General features: G+C 33.1%; 2 protein-coding genes across 2 annotated transcripts in view; one reads left to right on the top strand and one right to left on the bottom strand.

Moving 5' to 3' along the window:
* Positions 1-249: 249 nt before the first annotated feature.
* LOC133204868 (uncharacterized) lies at positions 250-1121 on the bottom strand. The gene is made up of 3 exons (XM_061340611.1): positions 1043-1121; positions 861-914; positions 250-746 (listed from the first exon to the last, which is right to left on the bottom strand). The coding sequence occupies exons 1-3, from the start codon at positions 1119-1121 to the stop codon at positions 364-366; spliced, it is 516 nt and encodes a 171-aa protein (XP_061196595.1). The 3' UTR covers positions 250-363.
* A 3656-nt stretch (positions 1122-4777) lies between these two features.
* The window catches only part of LOC133206302 (stalled ribosome sensor GCN1-like), a 39723-nt gene continuing 25955 nt past the window's right edge, over positions 4778-18545 (top strand). Inside the window, exons 1-20 of the mRNA XM_061342254.1 lie at positions 4778-4828; positions 4924-5026; positions 6225-6423; positions 6604-6712; positions 7214-7312; positions 7652-7786; positions 8026-8094; positions 9240-9348; positions 9444-9518; positions 11629-11757; positions 13319-13471; positions 13594-13691; positions 13806-13881; positions 13978-14133; positions 16176-16268; positions 16473-16548; positions 16698-16857; positions 17064-17244; positions 17554-17678; positions 17785-17963. Coding sequence (XP_061198238.1) covers positions 4805-4828; positions 4924-5026; positions 6225-6423; positions 6604-6712; positions 7214-7312; positions 7652-7786; positions 8026-8094; positions 9240-9348; positions 9444-9518; positions 11629-11757; positions 13319-13471; positions 13594-13691; positions 13806-13881; positions 13978-14133; positions 16176-16268; positions 16473-16548; positions 16698-16857; positions 17064-17244; positions 17554-17678; positions 17785-17963 — 2348 coding nt within the window. The 5' untranslated portion in view covers positions 4778-4804. The remainder of the gene's footprint in view (positions 4829-4923; positions 5027-6224; positions 6424-6603; positions 6713-7213; positions 7313-7651; positions 7787-8025; positions 8095-9239; positions 9349-9443; positions 9519-11628; positions 11758-13318; positions 13472-13593; positions 13692-13805; positions 13882-13977; positions 14134-16175; positions 16269-16472; positions 16549-16697; positions 16858-17063; positions 17245-17553; positions 17679-17784; positions 17964-18545) is intronic.

The raw sequence follows: 18545 nt of genomic DNA on the forward strand, positions 1-18545 counted from the left end.
TAGCTCTGCTCCTTCCAAGCTGAACATTGCCCCCCCCCCCCCCCCCTCCCCAAAAGGCTCGAGAATGGAAAATGTTGCTATTTACATACGTACAATACAATACAGTATGTTCAATATGAGAGAGAACGAGATGTATTTATTGTGTGTATCGGGTATATAAATGATATGTTATTTTCTTAATTTACACAGGGACGATGTTGAGTAAGATTTAATTGACAAATTTGCAATAAATATGAAACACCGAGAACATTAAAAATTGTCACTACAGTATGTATTGTACCACGCTCGCTTAAGCACCACTCAATAGCTAGCTGCTCGTTTGAAATGAAAGTTTTAATTTCAGTGGTTGATTGAATAACCAGGTTAAGTTTCGACGTTTTCTCCTTCTATTTCTTCGTCTCCTTCTATTTCTTGGCCCTCTAATTCTGGAGGATCGGCCACTTCCGGACCCTCCAGTTCAGGAGCGTCTGGAACATCCGGAGTATCTGGCGCATCCGGTGCCTCTGGAGGTTCATTTGCCGTTGCCATAGCCATTTGAATAGACGACAATGGAGTAAGCATTGGCCATCCCATTGGAAAGAAAGGACCGGGTCCAATAAAGGATGGACAGTAAACGCATCCACAACAGTTGCTGGAATAAATATGTGGGAGATTTGTATAGGGAGGGAGTCTCCGTGGGGAGGTATGATCAGGACAGCAGCGAATTTGGCAGGAACAGGCCCCCAAACTCCGCACAGTCTGCATACCTGTCAAAAAAATTATTATCAAGTTTTTTCAACGTCTGCTATACAAATAGGATACTGCAGGAAACAATTTACCGGGGTAAATGCAAAAATGAATTTAGTAAAGATGAAAAATACCTGTCGATGCTTGTCGGTTCATCTGTCCAGATGAAGTGTGAGGGAACTGCATTCCTGTTGGAAGAGAGAATCGTGATGATTTTTCGACAAATACATGTATAATACTTTTCTGGTATTTTACGGCTAGTCCTTACAAATAAATTTAATAATCTTTTATTACCCGAGAATAAGAGACGACATACCTGGTCTTTGGGAGTGCATCTGTCCCGTAACTGTATGCAGGAGAAGCACCAAACTTGATACGGCTACCAGACTAAACATTTCTCAGTTCGAAAAGACGAATGAAATTAAACCTGAAATCAAAGTTGTCAGTTTAGATCCAAGTTTACTAGAAACACCCTGGGTACCAAACATTAAATCGAGAAACGGAATACCTTTCTCTCTCTCTCTCTCTCTCTCTCTCTCTCTCTCAAATTCGTTCCTTTAGTATTTTTTTTTTATCAAAAAGGAAAAAATTAAACAAAAACTTTCAGTTTATTACAAATCGCATTTTACTTGTACACTTTAAAAAGGCCTATGATGATAAACAACTGACCTTTGTTTTTGGTCTGGAAATCCAGGAGCTATCTATCCAACCCTCTCATTTGTAAGTGTGGTGAAATAAGCCTCTCCGGACTTTTTACTTCACGGTTTCTGTTCTCCTTTGATGAATTGTTTGTACATAAATTCTTCAACAAGATTTTCATGATATATTTTTTAACACTTGTAGATGAATACAAGGAAATAGTGGGAGAAAGTGGGTTCTGTTGGGGGTTATAAGTTGAATTCAAAACTACAGAAAAGTTTGTTTAAAACACAAAATGAATCCGCAAATGTGAATACATTTTTTAAAAATAATTATATTTTCTCTTATTAGAAATGAGCAATTATTCCTGTGATATTGAAAAATTCAATTCCTATCCTGGACCCCCATTTCAGTTTCACACCGATACAGGTGTGATAAATAATTAGAAATTGACAGCAGGAAACACGTGTTTTATACTTCCACAACATCAACTCACAAGTTGAACCATGTTGCAATCTGACGAAATAACACGATACTAAAACTGTCTGTCACCAATGCAACGTGATTCACATGCAATGTTGGATGAAATTGCCCTAGACCCATTATTTCGTTTCTCTGTGTAAGTAAACTACAAATTAGCATTGGGAAAATGCGCAAATGTGTAATGTCCTGTAAAATCAAATGTGTACAGCAATAAACAAGCATCCCAAAAACATTGAAAATCGGTGCACTAAAACACAATGACATTGAAATTAGGTTAATTGGTTTATTGAACTCTACATTACAATTATTTGAAGTTTTGTGGTTCCAGTTTACCTTCTTTTTCACTATACTATCAACCACAGGTCAATACTTCAACCTGAAAAGAATATGTTTCAACTTCCTAGTTTGTTTTCTTTTAGCAGCTATAGTACTCATGTCCTTAAAGCTGGTGATGAATGTCCTTTTATCTTATAATTTTGAATTTTGTTTAGTATCTGTAAATACAAAGACATGAAAGGGTAGTCGGGGCAGTGTTATTCATTTTTTATTTCTTAAAAAAAAAATGAGCAGATAAATTTTACACCGCTACAATTTTGTAAACCGCATCTGTATATTTAATAAAAGAATATATTGATACCGACTTACTGAATGGATAGAGGAGGAGAGATCAGAAAGAAGAATATTTTACTGTCTTATCCTTGAATCAGAGCATCCACAAATATTCATATGGAGTCAATATCAGAAGCAAAAAAGATGCATTGGCTTATTCATGATATTCTTGGTTATGTTATCGAGTGACTGACATTTGCTCAACTTGTATATAGTAATTTTAAAATGAATGTAACATTTTTACAAAAAAATATGTATTTCATAATAGTGAACATCTCTCTGCAAAGGCATACGTAAAGTATGTGATTGGTACATATGAATTTCAAAACATTAGATTTATTTTAAAAATGTATTCTTTTTACGGTAAATATGAGAAAATACTGAAACACCCAGTACTTCTGGGGAAAAACTCTTATCCAAAGTAAGGGAGGATAATGGCTTTTCGATAGATATGACAATTTCCTAACAGATGATGGAAATAATATTGAAATTCAAACTACGGTAATTTATTACTAGCATCCCTTATAGTGTGGGGACGAAAGATCATTGAAGATGAAATAAAGGTAGCATAGTGATTTATCAATGTTTGAGTTATCTGTCTTAGCAAAGGGTCACTCCTCCTTAAACAAGATTGTACATGTAGATCACAACATTTTTTGCGACACCTTATTTTCGCGAGATTTTTTTTTTTAATTTATCAGGGAACCCCCCCCCCCCCCATAAATTTTGGTTACTGTTGTATATCATCTTTGATAATACAAATATACATTCGAAAATTAAATTTTCGCGAACAGATTGTCTCTCGTAATTATGCAAAAATAAAGGACTCGTGAATAAAACGTGAAATTAACATTATAATTAAATCATTATGCTTATAGGCCCTGAAATAATACAACTCAGTCATATCTATGTGTGCTGAGACATCGGAACAGACCCCCTCTTCCCCTCCCCTTCACATTATCAATAGATTGTGTTAGGTATCAAAATAAGATATAGGGATAATCAATAACTAAAGCAACATTAAAAATGCTCAAACCTGGTTGAAATTTGATGAGTAAATTAAAACGTATAACAATATAAACATGTTTGTTAGGGAAGTGAATGCTTACTAGACACATCATTCTGCTACATGTTTTCATCCAAGTCGGTCAAGTACTGTAGTGGTCAAAACTGATGAAGAATTCTTACCTTCAAATGTTCAAATATTGGACTATTCATCACAACCACCATCATGTTCCTTTATGATGATTATTATTGCATGTATTGTTGAGTTATTATTTTGCTAGTTATTATCAGTTTGATTTCTAATAACATATAAAAAATGATTCAGGCCCGTAGAACGTGGAAGGGGGGGGGGGACCGCCCACACATTTTTCTGAGTATAGTATTTTGCTATAGTAAATTTTCCTTAAGATACTTGCCCCCCCCCCTTTTTTTTGATGTTGTAAGGTTGAGCACTGGCAAATTCCAGGATCTGGATTTGGATTTTGCTTGTCAGAAAATTTTGGGAAGTCCCTCCCCCAATTTTGGTCAGTTTAGGGTTTTTTATTTATTTTTTTTATTTATTTTTTTTTTTATTGTTTCCTTGTCAGATTTTTTTGGGAAGTTGCCCCCCCCCCCCCAACCCCCACACCTTTGAATCCGCCTGTGATAATATCAAAATCACAAGCATATACGTATATCCCCGCTAAACAAGTCCTAATGCTCCCTTTAAAAAATTAATTGGACATTCAGAATATGAAGAGATGGAGATGAAGCAAGAAAATGCCGAACTTAAAACAAACACATCCCCCCCCCTTTCAAAGAAAAAAAGAAGAAAGAAATGGGGGAGATGTGAAGTAACAGAATGAGTGAAAGGAAAATACAACAGTTGTAAATGTTAGAGTGTCACAGTTATTATTTTCATCAATGCCATCGTTAAAAGTACTATCATTTGGGTCTAGAACCCTTCACAAGCCCATTGAATGGCTAATATTCAGCTTTCGAGAATATGAGCAAAAAATAATGTGCACTGAGAATATTTCATCAAATATTGTTTTCCCCAAGTTTATGAAAACATGGAAAACAAACTTTTAATCTGCATATTGTAATGTGATGGGATATTTTTTGGATCCGTGCCTGTTCAATATTCCCGAAGTATTCCGAAATGCTGTAAGTCGGGTATACGTGATGGTCTGATTTTCTAAATCGATAAAAATAGGTAGTACAAATAATATAGATATAAAGGTGTAAATCTTTATTTTCAAAATGGAGTTGGAAGATAAAAATACTAAATAACATATTTCTAGCACTTAAAGAATTTTTAGAACTTACATGAGTGCATCACGAAACACATTGCACAACCAGCATGGCGGAAAAAGAAGAAATTTCGGTATGGGCCATTTATTATTTTTGCTGTTTTGTGTACTTTGATAGATTTTGTCACATAAAATGCTTATTAAAATATATGTTAATGTTTATTCATAGAGCGCTGAGACTTTGAAGAGGTTTGCTCAGCGGGTTACGACATCAAGCACGAAAGAACGAATCAGTCTGCTTCAAAACGTGACAGTATGTGTTGGCAAACCCGGTGAGTGATGTCCCTTTACTAGATATGAACCGAAAATATTATTCTATTTGTCATATACAATAAAGTTATTGTTAAGGAACATATATGAAAGTTAAGTCTTTAATATTGAAAACGTGTCAAGAGATAGTGTGCGTTCGAATTCTCTCTGTTCATAATGTCAATGATCAAGATAACTCTTGAGAAAAGTGGACAGGCAAAACGTTCATCCACGTCCACTCTCAAACTTTTATGTTTTAATTCTAGAAAACATGAAAATACTGACCCTGTGGCAGTCTATACTCAAATTTGTCAAAATATACACAATACTAATAGACCTGTTGTTTCCCAATTTAACATTAATACATGCATCTGTCATGAGGAAATCAAAAAGTACTTTTACCATACCATACTAATGCATGGTATTTACTTTGCCAGTACAGCCAGGTGCTGCTATACGACCAAGGACATCCAAAAATAATAATTGGTTAATTCAGTGCTTAAATGTCGCAGAAGATGACTTGTCAGAATATTCTGACACCAATTAAATCACTATGACTTGATCTGACTTTAGTATCTGTTGTTTCTGTGGCCAATCTAAAGCTCAGAAAGTCCCCAAAAAATGGGATGGGCAACACTTTGTCCTCCATCCCAATTCTTCAGAGATATTCATATCTTCCTGGTACCAGTAATCCACCACATATTTTTCAGACTAGTGAGTTACAGGTGTGCAGATTCGATACTCTTGGTCAGTTAGACATGCCATAATGCTAAACGCTATGTATACCTGCTATATGATAGTCATATAAATTGGACTATCATATAAATCAGACTATCATATGATTTTTTTTGGGTCACTCTTTTCAAATTACTCTTTAAGAAATTAAAGTTCTTGTAATATTAATTAGAATACTCAGTATCCTTATAGGGACCTTTCAGTGAATTTAATTTCCAACATAAAGCACATAAAGAATATCTTAAATCATCATAAGTAATAAAGTAAGGTAATGCCTTTTATTTTTTTCAGAGTATGACTTGTTGCTTTAAAATATTACATTTACTTGCTCATGTTATCTGCTTAAAATTTGTACTGTGAAACATTTAAATTTCATTTTATCAACTACTGTTGTTGTAGTTAGTAATCTATCTGTTATTTGTTTTCAACTGAGGACTTTCTTTTGATATGAATATTTTATACATTATTCAATGACTCAATTATTAGATTTCCCAGAAAACGCTGTGAAAGGTGTATTCAAGTTCCTTTCTCTTGCCATTGGTCGTTATGAAGACAACAGGTCCAGGCAGGCTGTAAGAAACCTTGTGCGGGAACTAGCTAAAGTGCATCCTGTTGCCACCCTTAAGAATGTTTCATTGGCTCTTAATTCGGAATCTGAAGCACAGAAAAAAAGAGTTCATGCAAGGTACATGTATTTGATAGCAATAATTTATAAAACCTCACTTTGTAAAATTATGGTCTAGAAGGCAAAATACATATTTATCAATACATACGTGTAAATAGCTTTTGCGTAATTCAGCTTATCTTTAAGCTTGGCGAATTGATAGAGTAACATATTAATAATTGAGGAAAATGTGAATTATAGTCGCAGTTCATCAGGTGATGCTTTGTTTGCCCTAACCTGGACATGTATTGTACTGCAAGAAGTTTGGATGGCAAATGTCAAATGTGACAAAAATGACGTAAAAAGCTTGGTATGTCAGATTTTGTAATTCATCTTGCTTTATTGTCATATCACACAATAAAATTATTAATTGCCATTTATTTTCAAATTTTCAAAATGTTGATGCTGTTTGAAAATTTAAATGTTTCATTAACATGTACTTTGTTCTATACACTATTTCCATCGTACATGCTAAGTTATTATCATTAATTTTTCTATCAAGTTTCATTCAGAAGCATCATAACAAAATGAAAGAGTTTATTGTGCTAAAGTTACATGTACTGTAAACTAACTTTTGTTAGACTGTGAGAAATATCTGCATGTTTTGCCAACCTTCATTTATTCATGAATATTTCTTACCACAAATCATGCATTGAATTTCATATTTATGTATGATGTTTTCACATTTGCATAAATTAGTAGTCACAGATCGATTTCAAACAAAGAATACAAATAAAAGTTGTCGCAAAGAAATACTGGTTTACTATATTTCACATACATACCATACTACACTGTATTATGTGATTTGTAGGTCAGCGTCCAATGTGGACTGATATATGGAGCCCTAGCTGCTGGATGGAAATCAGTTTCAGAATCAACATTCAGGAAAATGTCGAGACTGTTCTCATTGGTAAACATGCTTGTAATGATTTTGAATTTTTAATTTCTTTAGAAAAAATACATGGACACCAGTGCATGCTCAGGAAAATGCTTGTTTTAGCTTCTAATAAAGATACATGTAAAATTCAGAATTTGTGAATTCAAAATGATTCCCTTTCTGAATTTCCTTTTGTTTTTAATAATTGCACACAACCATTGGCTTTCTGCTGAGTGTATTTAGTTTGACAGCTACTATTGTTTGTACAACAACAAATCATATAGACCTTACACATTAAGTTTAGATTACATGTATCTCTTACTTTCATTACTTCGTGCTGAGTGAAAAGAGGAGAATGTTCTTTTGTTTTAGAATAAGGAGAAGACAATTATGTATGCAGAACTTCTTCAAGAGGTAGAGCCATCAATGTTCAACTTAAGTGCTGTTTCCATGTTACTGAAACATCTAGCCAAAACCAAAGACCAAGATTTACTTTCAAAATTAAAGGTAAAGTTATATTTATTATTGATGTTTATGTAATAGGTTTATCACTTCAGAGAAATAAAGATTCAAAATAAAGATTACATGTTTATAATATTTGATGTGTATACTTGTATGTATAAATATAATAGGTATATCCACATATTTGATATGTACATGTATAAGATATATTGTTTTGATATACATTAAATATTGATATTTCAAGATGTTTTATTATAAGAAATGTATATTCATATAATTTTCAGGGTCCTTTTGTGGAGATGTATGTAAAACAGATTCTTGGTACTCGTAATAAACCATCCAAGATGTTATTGGTAAAGTTTTTTATTATGAAGATTTTTACAGCTTATTAGGAATAGCTGATCGAAATTGCATATTAGAGTAAGAATGTGGCAAAGAAATTTTGCCAAATTCAGTTAACTTGAGATTAATTTTTACTTGACATACGTTACAATAGATTCCTAAATATACGTGAGAAATTAATTATCAAATAATTTTATGAGAAGGACGAATCAAGGAATAAAATTCCTCGCTTTTATTGTTATGGTGCTTGAAATCCATGTGATATCTCTTGATCAACTGTCCACTCACAAATTATTGTTCTTGCGATTTGACATCTAAGGGCCATTTCAAGACTTGTTACTTGTTAGTGATGGAACAATTGTGGCCGACAATCGATTGTCGATCGTTAGGAGCTCTTCGATGCAACTAATCAATTAAGAAATAAATGTCGCCGTCATCGCTGACAAAAAATAAAATTGTCATACTTTAATTTTATTACCAAATCCAAGTGCAAAGAGTTTAAAAGTAGTGAAGAATGTTTAAAATATCGAAGGAATCCATGCAATGTTGATATTTTTACCGCCATGATTGAATGCAGGGTCAGACTAATAACAGAAAATGGACAATATTAGAAGGTTTTACTATACACAGGAAAACATTTTTAATACAGACAATCTGTAAACGTAATTATTATCAGGAATACAAGTCCAGTTTCTGGATAACTACTTTTAAAACTTGTAATTCCATGAAATAAATGTATGTAATGAAATATCAGTAATATACCCATTCAATATATTTAATGAGATATTTGTTAAAAATAAATTCCCATTCTAACTCAATATAGAACTTTTTTTAAAGTAAAGAAATATTATTTTCCATTTATTTTTGAATATTATATGTAATTGAATGATTTTTTTTTTGTAAAGGTCTGTCTGAAATGTGAATAAGTTTAACTTTTTTATATTTATTTCATTTAAATTAAAAATTTTGATTATAATCAATTATAAATCGATTATACCCAGCCGATTATTACCGATAATCGATTTTAATTTTTTTCCAATTTTCCATCACTAGTACTTGTGTAGAATAAGGTAGCTACAGTATGTTGAAGATTATTATCCAGATTTGTTTTTATAAAGTAGAAATACATGTGTATTAATGAATAAATTTGTTACAGGAGAGTTGTAATGAGCTGCTGCGACACCTGAATCATGCAGAATTCAAAGAAAATGTACTTCCAGCATTACAGAAAGCCATGTTAAGAAGTCCAGAAATCATTTTGGAGGGTAAATTCCTGTGTTCATTTTATCACTGAATAATTTTAATTGACAATTGTGTATGCACAGTACATATTGGTCTGATTTGATTTATGCAATTTCAGCTGTTGCAAGTCTCTTGCTTGGGGTGACCATTGATCTCGGACAGTATGTTCAAGACTTGTCTAAGCCTCTTGGAAGTAAGTGAACATTTATCTTTTAGAGGATAAGTTCTTTGGAGGAGTAGCATCAACATTAAAGAAAGTACATGTATAATACTCCTGCAATTGAAATATTGGGGGCAGGTAAAGGAATCCCCAGTTTTTGTCTGTTTGTCTGTGTACATGTAATTGTGTCCAGCCCATTAAAATGATACTTGAAACTGGACTATTGAACAAACTTATTGTAAATGTTTAGAAAATTACACAATGCTGATATTGTAGAGAAGCACATATTGTGAGAAAAGATCATGATCACCATGGTTTCCTATGACCTGATTGACCTAAGGGCTATTCCAGGAAAAAATGTATGGGGGGGTTGGAAGGCACTTTTATTTTTACCCCACCGCCCATACATTTTTAATTACCTTCTCCCCCACCCCCCATGAAATTAATAATGCTTTTGATACAACCACCCATCTATTTTTTTTTAAAAATTGTCTTATAGTCAAATATATATAAAATAAAATTTTATGTACTCTTTTCATATACTGTAAATTATCTGACTTTGGATGAGTTGTTGGCTTTTGGCCTCTATCCGAAGCAGGTTCCTGCTACAGCTTAATAAAATGTGCTCCTTTAGGTCTATGATGCACAACACTAAAAGCCTTAATTATAGTAATTTGTATATCTGTTTCTAGATGATGCATGACATTGTAATCTGTAAAGTTCAAGTAGCGGTAAAACTAATATACTAGACATGACATTCCTACAATTAATCAAAATATATATTGTGAATTATAACATATCATTGGTAGTTTTTCTTTCACCTTGTTCATGACAATTAACAAAATGATTCCGATTTCTTTTCTTTTTTTTTGTGGGGGGGGGGGGGTTGAAGGGATGAACTCATTACATTTGACACTTACAGGTTAAGGACTAGTATGTAACTAACATAATACTTTGTTTTAACACATATCTCATCTTCCTTTTACACTGCAGTTGGTGTACAGTAAACTATTTGACTTGCAAACTCCGTAGCCATGCTCTAAAATGTTCATTATCAGATACGGTTTTTTTTTCTACTTTCGGTTTAGAATAAAACGATCTTTCTGATTGTTTCAAATATCATTTAATTTACCAATTTAATCATGTTTGATTAAACTGGCGAAAATAAACTGAAGCATGGAGTCCAAAGCACAAGGAATCCGTATCCTAATCCTCCACTGTCAGTGCAGTCATACTGTCACATGCTTTATATTTATCTGCCTTTGTTTCCGGTTTGTTCGCTACTACTTTCACTTTCAATGTAAACACACTTTTTTACCACTGTTTAGGGCGAGTGTTTGATTAAAAAAAAATAATCGGTATTTACTGATTTATAAATACAAATGAAAAGGACAGAAGTACTTAACAGTTGATTATTTGTGAGAATAAATACAACCACCCATCGAAATATACATCGGATGAGGACAACCACCCATGCAAATTTAATTGCTATAGCCCCCACTACCAATAAAAAAAAATATATGAAGTGCCGTCCAACCCTCCCATACATTTTTTCCTGGAATAGCCCAAGGTCATTTCATCAGGTTTTAAGGTCATTTGTAAAAAAGATGTTTAATTGTAAACAGTAATTAAGTTTATTTTAACACAAAGATTTGTGTCATATAGGTCAATTTTACAAGTTCAAAATTGCTAGCATTGTGAAGTTTGATACAAAAAAAAATGTCAGCTTATAACATGATGCATAAATATTGCAATGTTGAAAATTTTCACAAGGAAACCATTGTCAATGGAGGTGCAGTCAAGTTTGACAATGGTTTTCAAAAGGGTGAAATTATGTTGACTGTTACTTTGTTCAGTGCAAGCTGAAAAAAGTTGTTGCATCATTTCATCATTCAGAGAGAAACAGTATTTATTATGATATGTTTCTTGATGAATCAGATTCAACTAATTCACATGAAAGTCTGATATATTGAAATATTGATTGAAATATAATTTATAACCTGTGAAAGTGTGATGAACCTGATCCAGGGTTATTTACATATGGTGAAGTCACTGGTACAGGGTTTGGGGTATGATTTTATGTGTTTGTTCTCAGTATCTGCATTGAATGGTTTCTAAATCAATGGTATATTTATTTCACTAGTACAACTTTGTTCCAAAGAAGATGTTTCTCGCCAGGAGGCAACTGTAGCATTTACCAATCTTGCTAAACAGTGTAGTGACTCGGGAGCTGTGGAAAAACTGGTCTCCCATTTGTTTGGAGTCCTGAATGGTTAGTACAATGGTTATATACATTATCACAATGTTATGAAGGTTAAATATGCCATTTTGATGCTTGAAGTTGATAAGAATAATGACTCTAGAAGTTACTGGAATTCAACAAAATACATGTACTAATACAGTAAAACACGCTTACAGCGAACATGCTTATAATGACTTTATGCTTATAGCAAAGTGATTTTCATTCCCCATAGTTTTAAAAAGTATTGTGAACATAACGAATGTAATGAATAACGTTTATAATGAAGCATAATTGTCCATCCCTGGCAATTAGCTCTAAGTGTGTTCAACTGTACCTATAAAAGTTATGGGACTTACTGGTATTCATATTTTACATGTATATGCCTGAATTAACATACATATACAAGGGCTGTTTGGAAATTCTTTAGACATTATGTATATTATTCTTTCTAATGAACGTTTTTTGGTGAAAATTTGCATATACATTTGACAAACACTAACAATTAATAAAAGCAAGAAATATTTTAAAAACATTTATTTCTTCTTTTCAATGGTATATTTATGTGTCAATGGTAGGGGTAGCTGGCGCAGTCACGAAATCAGATATTGAATATATGTAACACCCATCGTTAAAACTTCAGTGGACCCAAAGTAAGAGCGAAAATAATTCCAATTATGTATATAATTTTTCAATTTAATTTTGATATCATTTTGTGCAAGTTTGTTAGAATTTCGATCAGAAATACGGAGATCATTAAAAAATTTAAGCATGGTATAGCAATCTGATAACGACGAGAAAACGTATTTTGACATCAAGGCGGAGCAGCAAGCATACCTAAGATTTTGTTTAGCGATATTGAGAACTCTTGTCCAGACTAAATGACCTGCTAAAACAATAACAATGCAATAAAACATGTCTAAGGGTTTATTTTTCATTGGTATATTTTTTCTTACAAATAATTCAACCAGAGTAAAAACGACCATCAATTATTACGGACTAAATAACTTTGACTCGCGTTGCATAACTCGGTACTGCATGATACTTAGTCAACCTGTATATGACATTTCGTGTATATTTTACACTGGGGTAGCAACAGCACACGTTTTATTTTAATTATTTTAAAGAATCATTTAAGAGACAGTTTGAATTTTGGAATGCTATATGTAATGACAGAGAAAGTAGATTGAATGCTTCCCGATCATTTCACAATGAGAAAATATCAGCTGACGTGACGTGACATTAAAATGACGTAGCGATGCTGCTCCAGGTCAATAGACATATGCTTGTTTATAATTTCACCAGAACTTATTTAGTTATCCTATAAATTAGAAATGATGCACAATAGTTTTATTTGTTCTTTATAAAATGTTGACGAATTTTTATGAATTTATCTCTGTCCTTTGTGGAGTAAAAGTAATTGTCTCAATAATTTTCTAACAGCCCTCGTACATTTAGATGTATATTTAAATGGTTTTCCTTAAGTTGAATCCCTTTAACATTTACAAGTATATGCTTGGCCTGATACAGGTTAAGTGCTTATAGGTTTTACATGATATCCTTTATTGGTAAGATTATAATCTGTGTTTTGCAGGTTCTGAGGGGAAACTGACTATTGCTGACCAGAGAATCAGTGTCCTTCAGGCGATAGGAAGTGTCAGTCAGAATTCTGTCAGCGGCGCAAACACACTGGAAAGTCTAAGTACCACAGTGGCTGAGAAGTTCCTGCCCCTACTACAGAGTGAGAGTAAGGGAGACAACTCATAGCATCTGTATGATTGAATAGTATTTTCTACACTGAACAGATGTAAATTATACAAAAGTTATTATACATCAATAATTCATTGAATATTTTTTTTTGATTTTCAGTTCATGAAGCCACTCTTGTCACTGCATTGAACATGATGTCACTTTGGTGTGAGAAATTCTACATAAATGTTCCAGACAAAGTGATAGAGTGGTTCAAGGTGATGTAATGTTTTTTAAATAGATGTGCATATTTGCATTGTAAAGGAACAGAAAAAAGAGTATCTTATGTATATTGATAGTCTGACTAATTGCTATTGCGACTAAATTTACAGAAAGGAATAACTTTAAAAACGTCTACATCAGCTGTCAGGAATGCTTATCTTCAGTGTATGAATGCCTCCTTTCATGGTAGGTACACTGTGAGTTTTGATCTATTCATGTTTTTTGCCACTTTTCAGTACAGCTCAACACACGTAAAATGATTTTGAATTCTAAATATTTTAGGTGATACCTTGACACAGACCTCCAAAGTACTGGACATTCTGACACAAACTATCAATAAAGCAGTCAATCAGTCTAGCCAATCACAGCTGGTGACAGAAGCTCTCACTGCTTGTTGTTTGTTAGCTAAATTTTCAGTGGTGGATGATATCCAATCAGGTTGGTAAAAGGAGCTTGAAGTTCAACTGATCATAAACATTCATATGTAAGACCTATGTTTGCCTTGAGTTCTTTAGCAAAATATTGATAACCTACCCCTGCAGTTTTTGTCTAAATCAAATAAAAAAGAGAACATAAGTGTACCACCTTCAATTAAATGAGTATGTACATGTATTGATTCATAGATACATGTAGTGACCTGACAGGTAGTAGCAAAGAGTAAGGTTCACTTAGGGCCTTATTTGAAAAACTGTAAACATATTTCAGTATTTTGAATAAAGAACAACTTCTGATCCAGAAGTTACAAAAATATACTGGCAGTACTGTTACTAAAGTTTGTTATTGACATTTTATATTTTGGATTGAGGGATGTGCTCATTTTCAAATTCCTTGTTGTATGTACTCAAACTTTAAAAAGAAAAGAAAAGAAACTGTAATTTTATTATGCCCATTTTCCAATACTTGGTCTTACCGAAGGAACTTTTTTATGGATAATGAAAGTATGAAGTCTATGTTTAATATTAATGCATAAAGTGAACCTTTCTCTTTAAAGTTAATTTTTTTGTACATTTTTTTTTTTTGGCTGTAGTCACATTTATAAAAACTTTTGAATATTATTGATTCTTCATTTAGGGTGGTGGAATGTTGAAGATTGAAATCTATTAACACTGTTTACATTAGTCACAATATTAGAAGATGACTATCCTCACAACATCAGGGGGTCCTGAATCCACTCATGGCCATGGGACCCCCGACAAACTTCTTGTATTTTTTAGGTCAGACTGCAGTGATGTTCTTTTTGGGAAATTACAAATCCTGATTTTTTTTTCTCTCGACCAATTACATTAAGCTTTTCAATGACAAGCAACTTGTAACACATGCATTGAGGTGTTAATTGCTTCCCTTCAATTTACATTTTATGTCAATTCATGAAAGCCCCAGAAGTTTGTCTGGGGTACCACAGCCATGAGGACCCGAAGTTTTGAAGATGAAGGATGACTTGATCTGTCACAATTAAGGAACTCCCCCCCCCAAAAAAAAATAATAATAATAATAAATTTAAAAAAAACACATGCTTGCATTATCAGACATTTCTTTATGGAGTAGAAATTAGGTTTAGTCAATTTAACACCCCAAAACATGGCCATCCAGCAAGGCACACCAGTTTGTTTTTTTCAAAGTCATTATATAATAGATATTCTGGAACTAAATTAAAATGTTGCTACAAAACACTGAAATCACTATAAAATCAAGGGTTAAAATTACAGTCACCAGGGCTAGACAAATAGCATTGCCCGACGCCCGGGACAACCAATTTTGTTTGGCGGGCAAGTTATTTGATAAGTGGTACCTGCCCGCGGACAAGTGCTTCTCCAGTTAACAAAAAATCAAATGTTGTTTGTTTTATCACTGTTGAAATGTAATGAATCACAGTAGAGCACCTGTTTTTCGGTCGGAACTCCTCTAGAATTTACCCATTTATGTGTAGTTAAAATACACACAGGACGTAAAACATAGCAGCTATCGATTCCATGTCAAAAAAGTTGAAGAGGATTTTGGGATGTTAAAGTAATACAGAGAAAAGTTTAAATTATGCGCACTGCACAAGCTAAGAAATCTCCCTGGAACAAGACTTACCCCTAAATTTTTCCGTGCAAAAAATTAAGCTATTTTATTTCTAGTTTCGTCCCCATGTAGTGTACGTATCAGTTGAGAAATAATTTAATGTTTAACGATAATGCTTTAATTTTATGTTAATTAAGAAAAAAGTGGGACAAGCATATTTTTTGGTAGGACAAGTAATTTTACGATGGTAACCTGTCCGAGGGCAAGTACTGAAAAATTCTATTCGTCTACCCCTGAGTCACAATTTTTTATTAAATGTTTTTGTCATATCTTTTTCACCTTAGTGATTCATTTATTTTAGGAAGACATGAATTACATGTACTTCAAATATCATACACGTTTCTTGTCTGTCATTAATTAATTAAAGAGAACTCTTTTGCTCCATAGTTATAGAAATGAGCATTATTCAATTGCAGAATCCAAGATGGGACCATTTTGGTCCATCACCATGGAAAACAACAAGCAGTATTTCCTACAGGAAAAGTTTTTGTCTTCAGTTAGTGATGATGGTATGTTTCCTCTTAAAGAGTGTTCTTGAATTGTTATTGGCATCATGGAATAACTTTTAATTTGGCCTAAGCATTGACATTTTGAAGAAAGAAACTTTTGATGTCTGTTTTGAGAGCATGTTTGTACAACAAAACTGAGCTCATGTTTTTTTGTATTTTTTGGAAAAAATCATGTATTCATTCATTTCATTCATTTCTTTTCAGTCTTGAACAATGTTGTTTTCCTAGCAGAAAAAATGATTTTGGAATATCCCCAAAAAATGACTGAAAAAATATCAAAGTAAGTTATGTAGTTTAAAGACATTAAAATAGCCAGAGAAAAATGAAATACTTTGTATATCCAGATTTTAATTGTGTTATTTAGCAGTAAAACACAATGGCAGTATTACAAGCTAAGCCTTGACATGGCAGTTTTTGCTTCGTTTGTAGACCATATTACAAAGCCTTAGTTTTCTGTGTTACACACAAATCTCGAGCTGTGAGGAAACAAGCAATAGAAGTAGTGAAGCGATTAGTTTCCTTACTTGGTGGAACAGCCATCTGTCTAAGTCTTGTGAAAGAATACGAAGAAATGCTGGAATTGCAGAAGGTAAGTTTCATTTGTTTCTTGAAAAATTTCCGAGTAATTTTTTATTGAGTATGTTTTGTGGTAATGTGGAAAATGCACTTGTCAGAATTTCAAGTCATAGCACAAGTCTCCAGTGAAAAGCTTTAATTATTCAAAAGTCTTTGAGATGATTAGATATGCATTCTAAAAGTACTGAAGTAGGATTCCACAGAAAAGTTCCTTTACAGTTAATTGACCCAGAAACACTGGACAGTGAAAAAGAAAATTCCCCAGAGGTCACCAAGTACATTACTCCAGTCGTCTTAGTGAGAGGTCTCATAGCTGTAACCTCTGTAGACAAGGCTGACCCCAAGGACGCAGAGACCATTGCCATGGCAACTGTCAAATCAGCTCATCACCCCTGTATAGGTATGTCATTATATGTTTTCATAAAGATGAATACAATAGAATTGAGATTTTTCAATAAAAAAAAAAAAAACTTCTAAAAAAATACAGTCAGACCTTGTTATCTTGAACTTGACAGGACCAAGATAAAATGAGATATCCAAGGGTTCAAGATAATGATGTTAAAAAAGATAAAGAAAAGGGAGTTGGGACTGCCAAATCACTTTGACATACCCTAGATATTTGAGATATCAGTGTTCAGGATAACAAAGTACAACTGTATCAGCAGAAATTCAACTGATTGACTACAATGTTGTATTTTCTTGTTTTCAGTGTTTTATAATGCTTCAACCTGGACAGATATTCTGTATCAGTTAAAACTTGATGCTAGACAATTTTTAATGAAGAATGTAGACAAATGTTTAGGATTTGTGGAAACAGGCACAGCATTAGATGAGGTAAATAGATGTATATTCATTTAGTAGTATTGTGACATTGACATAAATTAATGTCCCTGAAGAAAATTCAAGAGAAGCATTAAAATAATCCTGCTTCATGTTTCAGTGCACACAGAATGCCCTGTCAACATTTGTGAGGATAGCACCTGACCTGGTCCTGCCCAAGGTGATAGCCTACAGTACAGAGTTACTTGGTAAGAGTGAACTGTTACTGGTGACACAGGCAGAGTATGGAACCTTCTGTTGTCCTGAGGGAGAACTGTATGACAAATCTCTACTGCAGCAGTAAGTCTGAGTAGTCATAGAATTACATGTATGATAAAGATTTTTATATTAATAAATTTAAGGGATAGGTAAAAAAAGGCCCCTGAATCAAGATGTGGGTTCCTTAAGTAATCACTAAGTCAATCCTTCTGCCTCTTTGCCTATCAAAGTTTTTATTTGACAGAATGTACTTCTAACCTACAGACTTTATATTATCTACTGTAAATCACTTATTTGTGAAAACTTTATTTTCATGTAATTACATATGATGGTATGCTCCCCAAAATTTCATTCTTGCGTATATATTTATTAGTATGGACTATATACACAACAATAACCAGAATTCGTAAAAAATTTTGCCTCACTTATACATGTATATACCAAATATCTTATTCCGCAAAAATTTGGTGATCTACAGTCTATAGGGTGAAAATGATTAGAAGAACATACAGTACCATCAAGTTTTTGTAGATGACACAAAGGTCAAGAGTCAAAATAGTCACCATTATCATAACACATCATTATGATGCATTATCTTGTGTATTTTTTATTTTACAGACTTCATTCTCACTGCTTATCTAGGCGAAAAATGTTTACAAAAGA

The sequence above is a fragment of the Saccostrea echinata genome, unplaced genomic scaffold (genome assembly GCF_033153115.1).
Source record: "Saccostrea echinata isolate AGI-Se365-2 ecotype Australia unplaced genomic scaffold, CSIRO_AGI_Sech_v1 ptg000054l, whole genome shotgun sequence".
In the NCBI taxonomy this organism is placed as follows: Eukaryota; Metazoa; Mollusca; class Bivalvia; order Ostreida; family Ostreidae; genus Saccostrea; species Saccostrea echinata.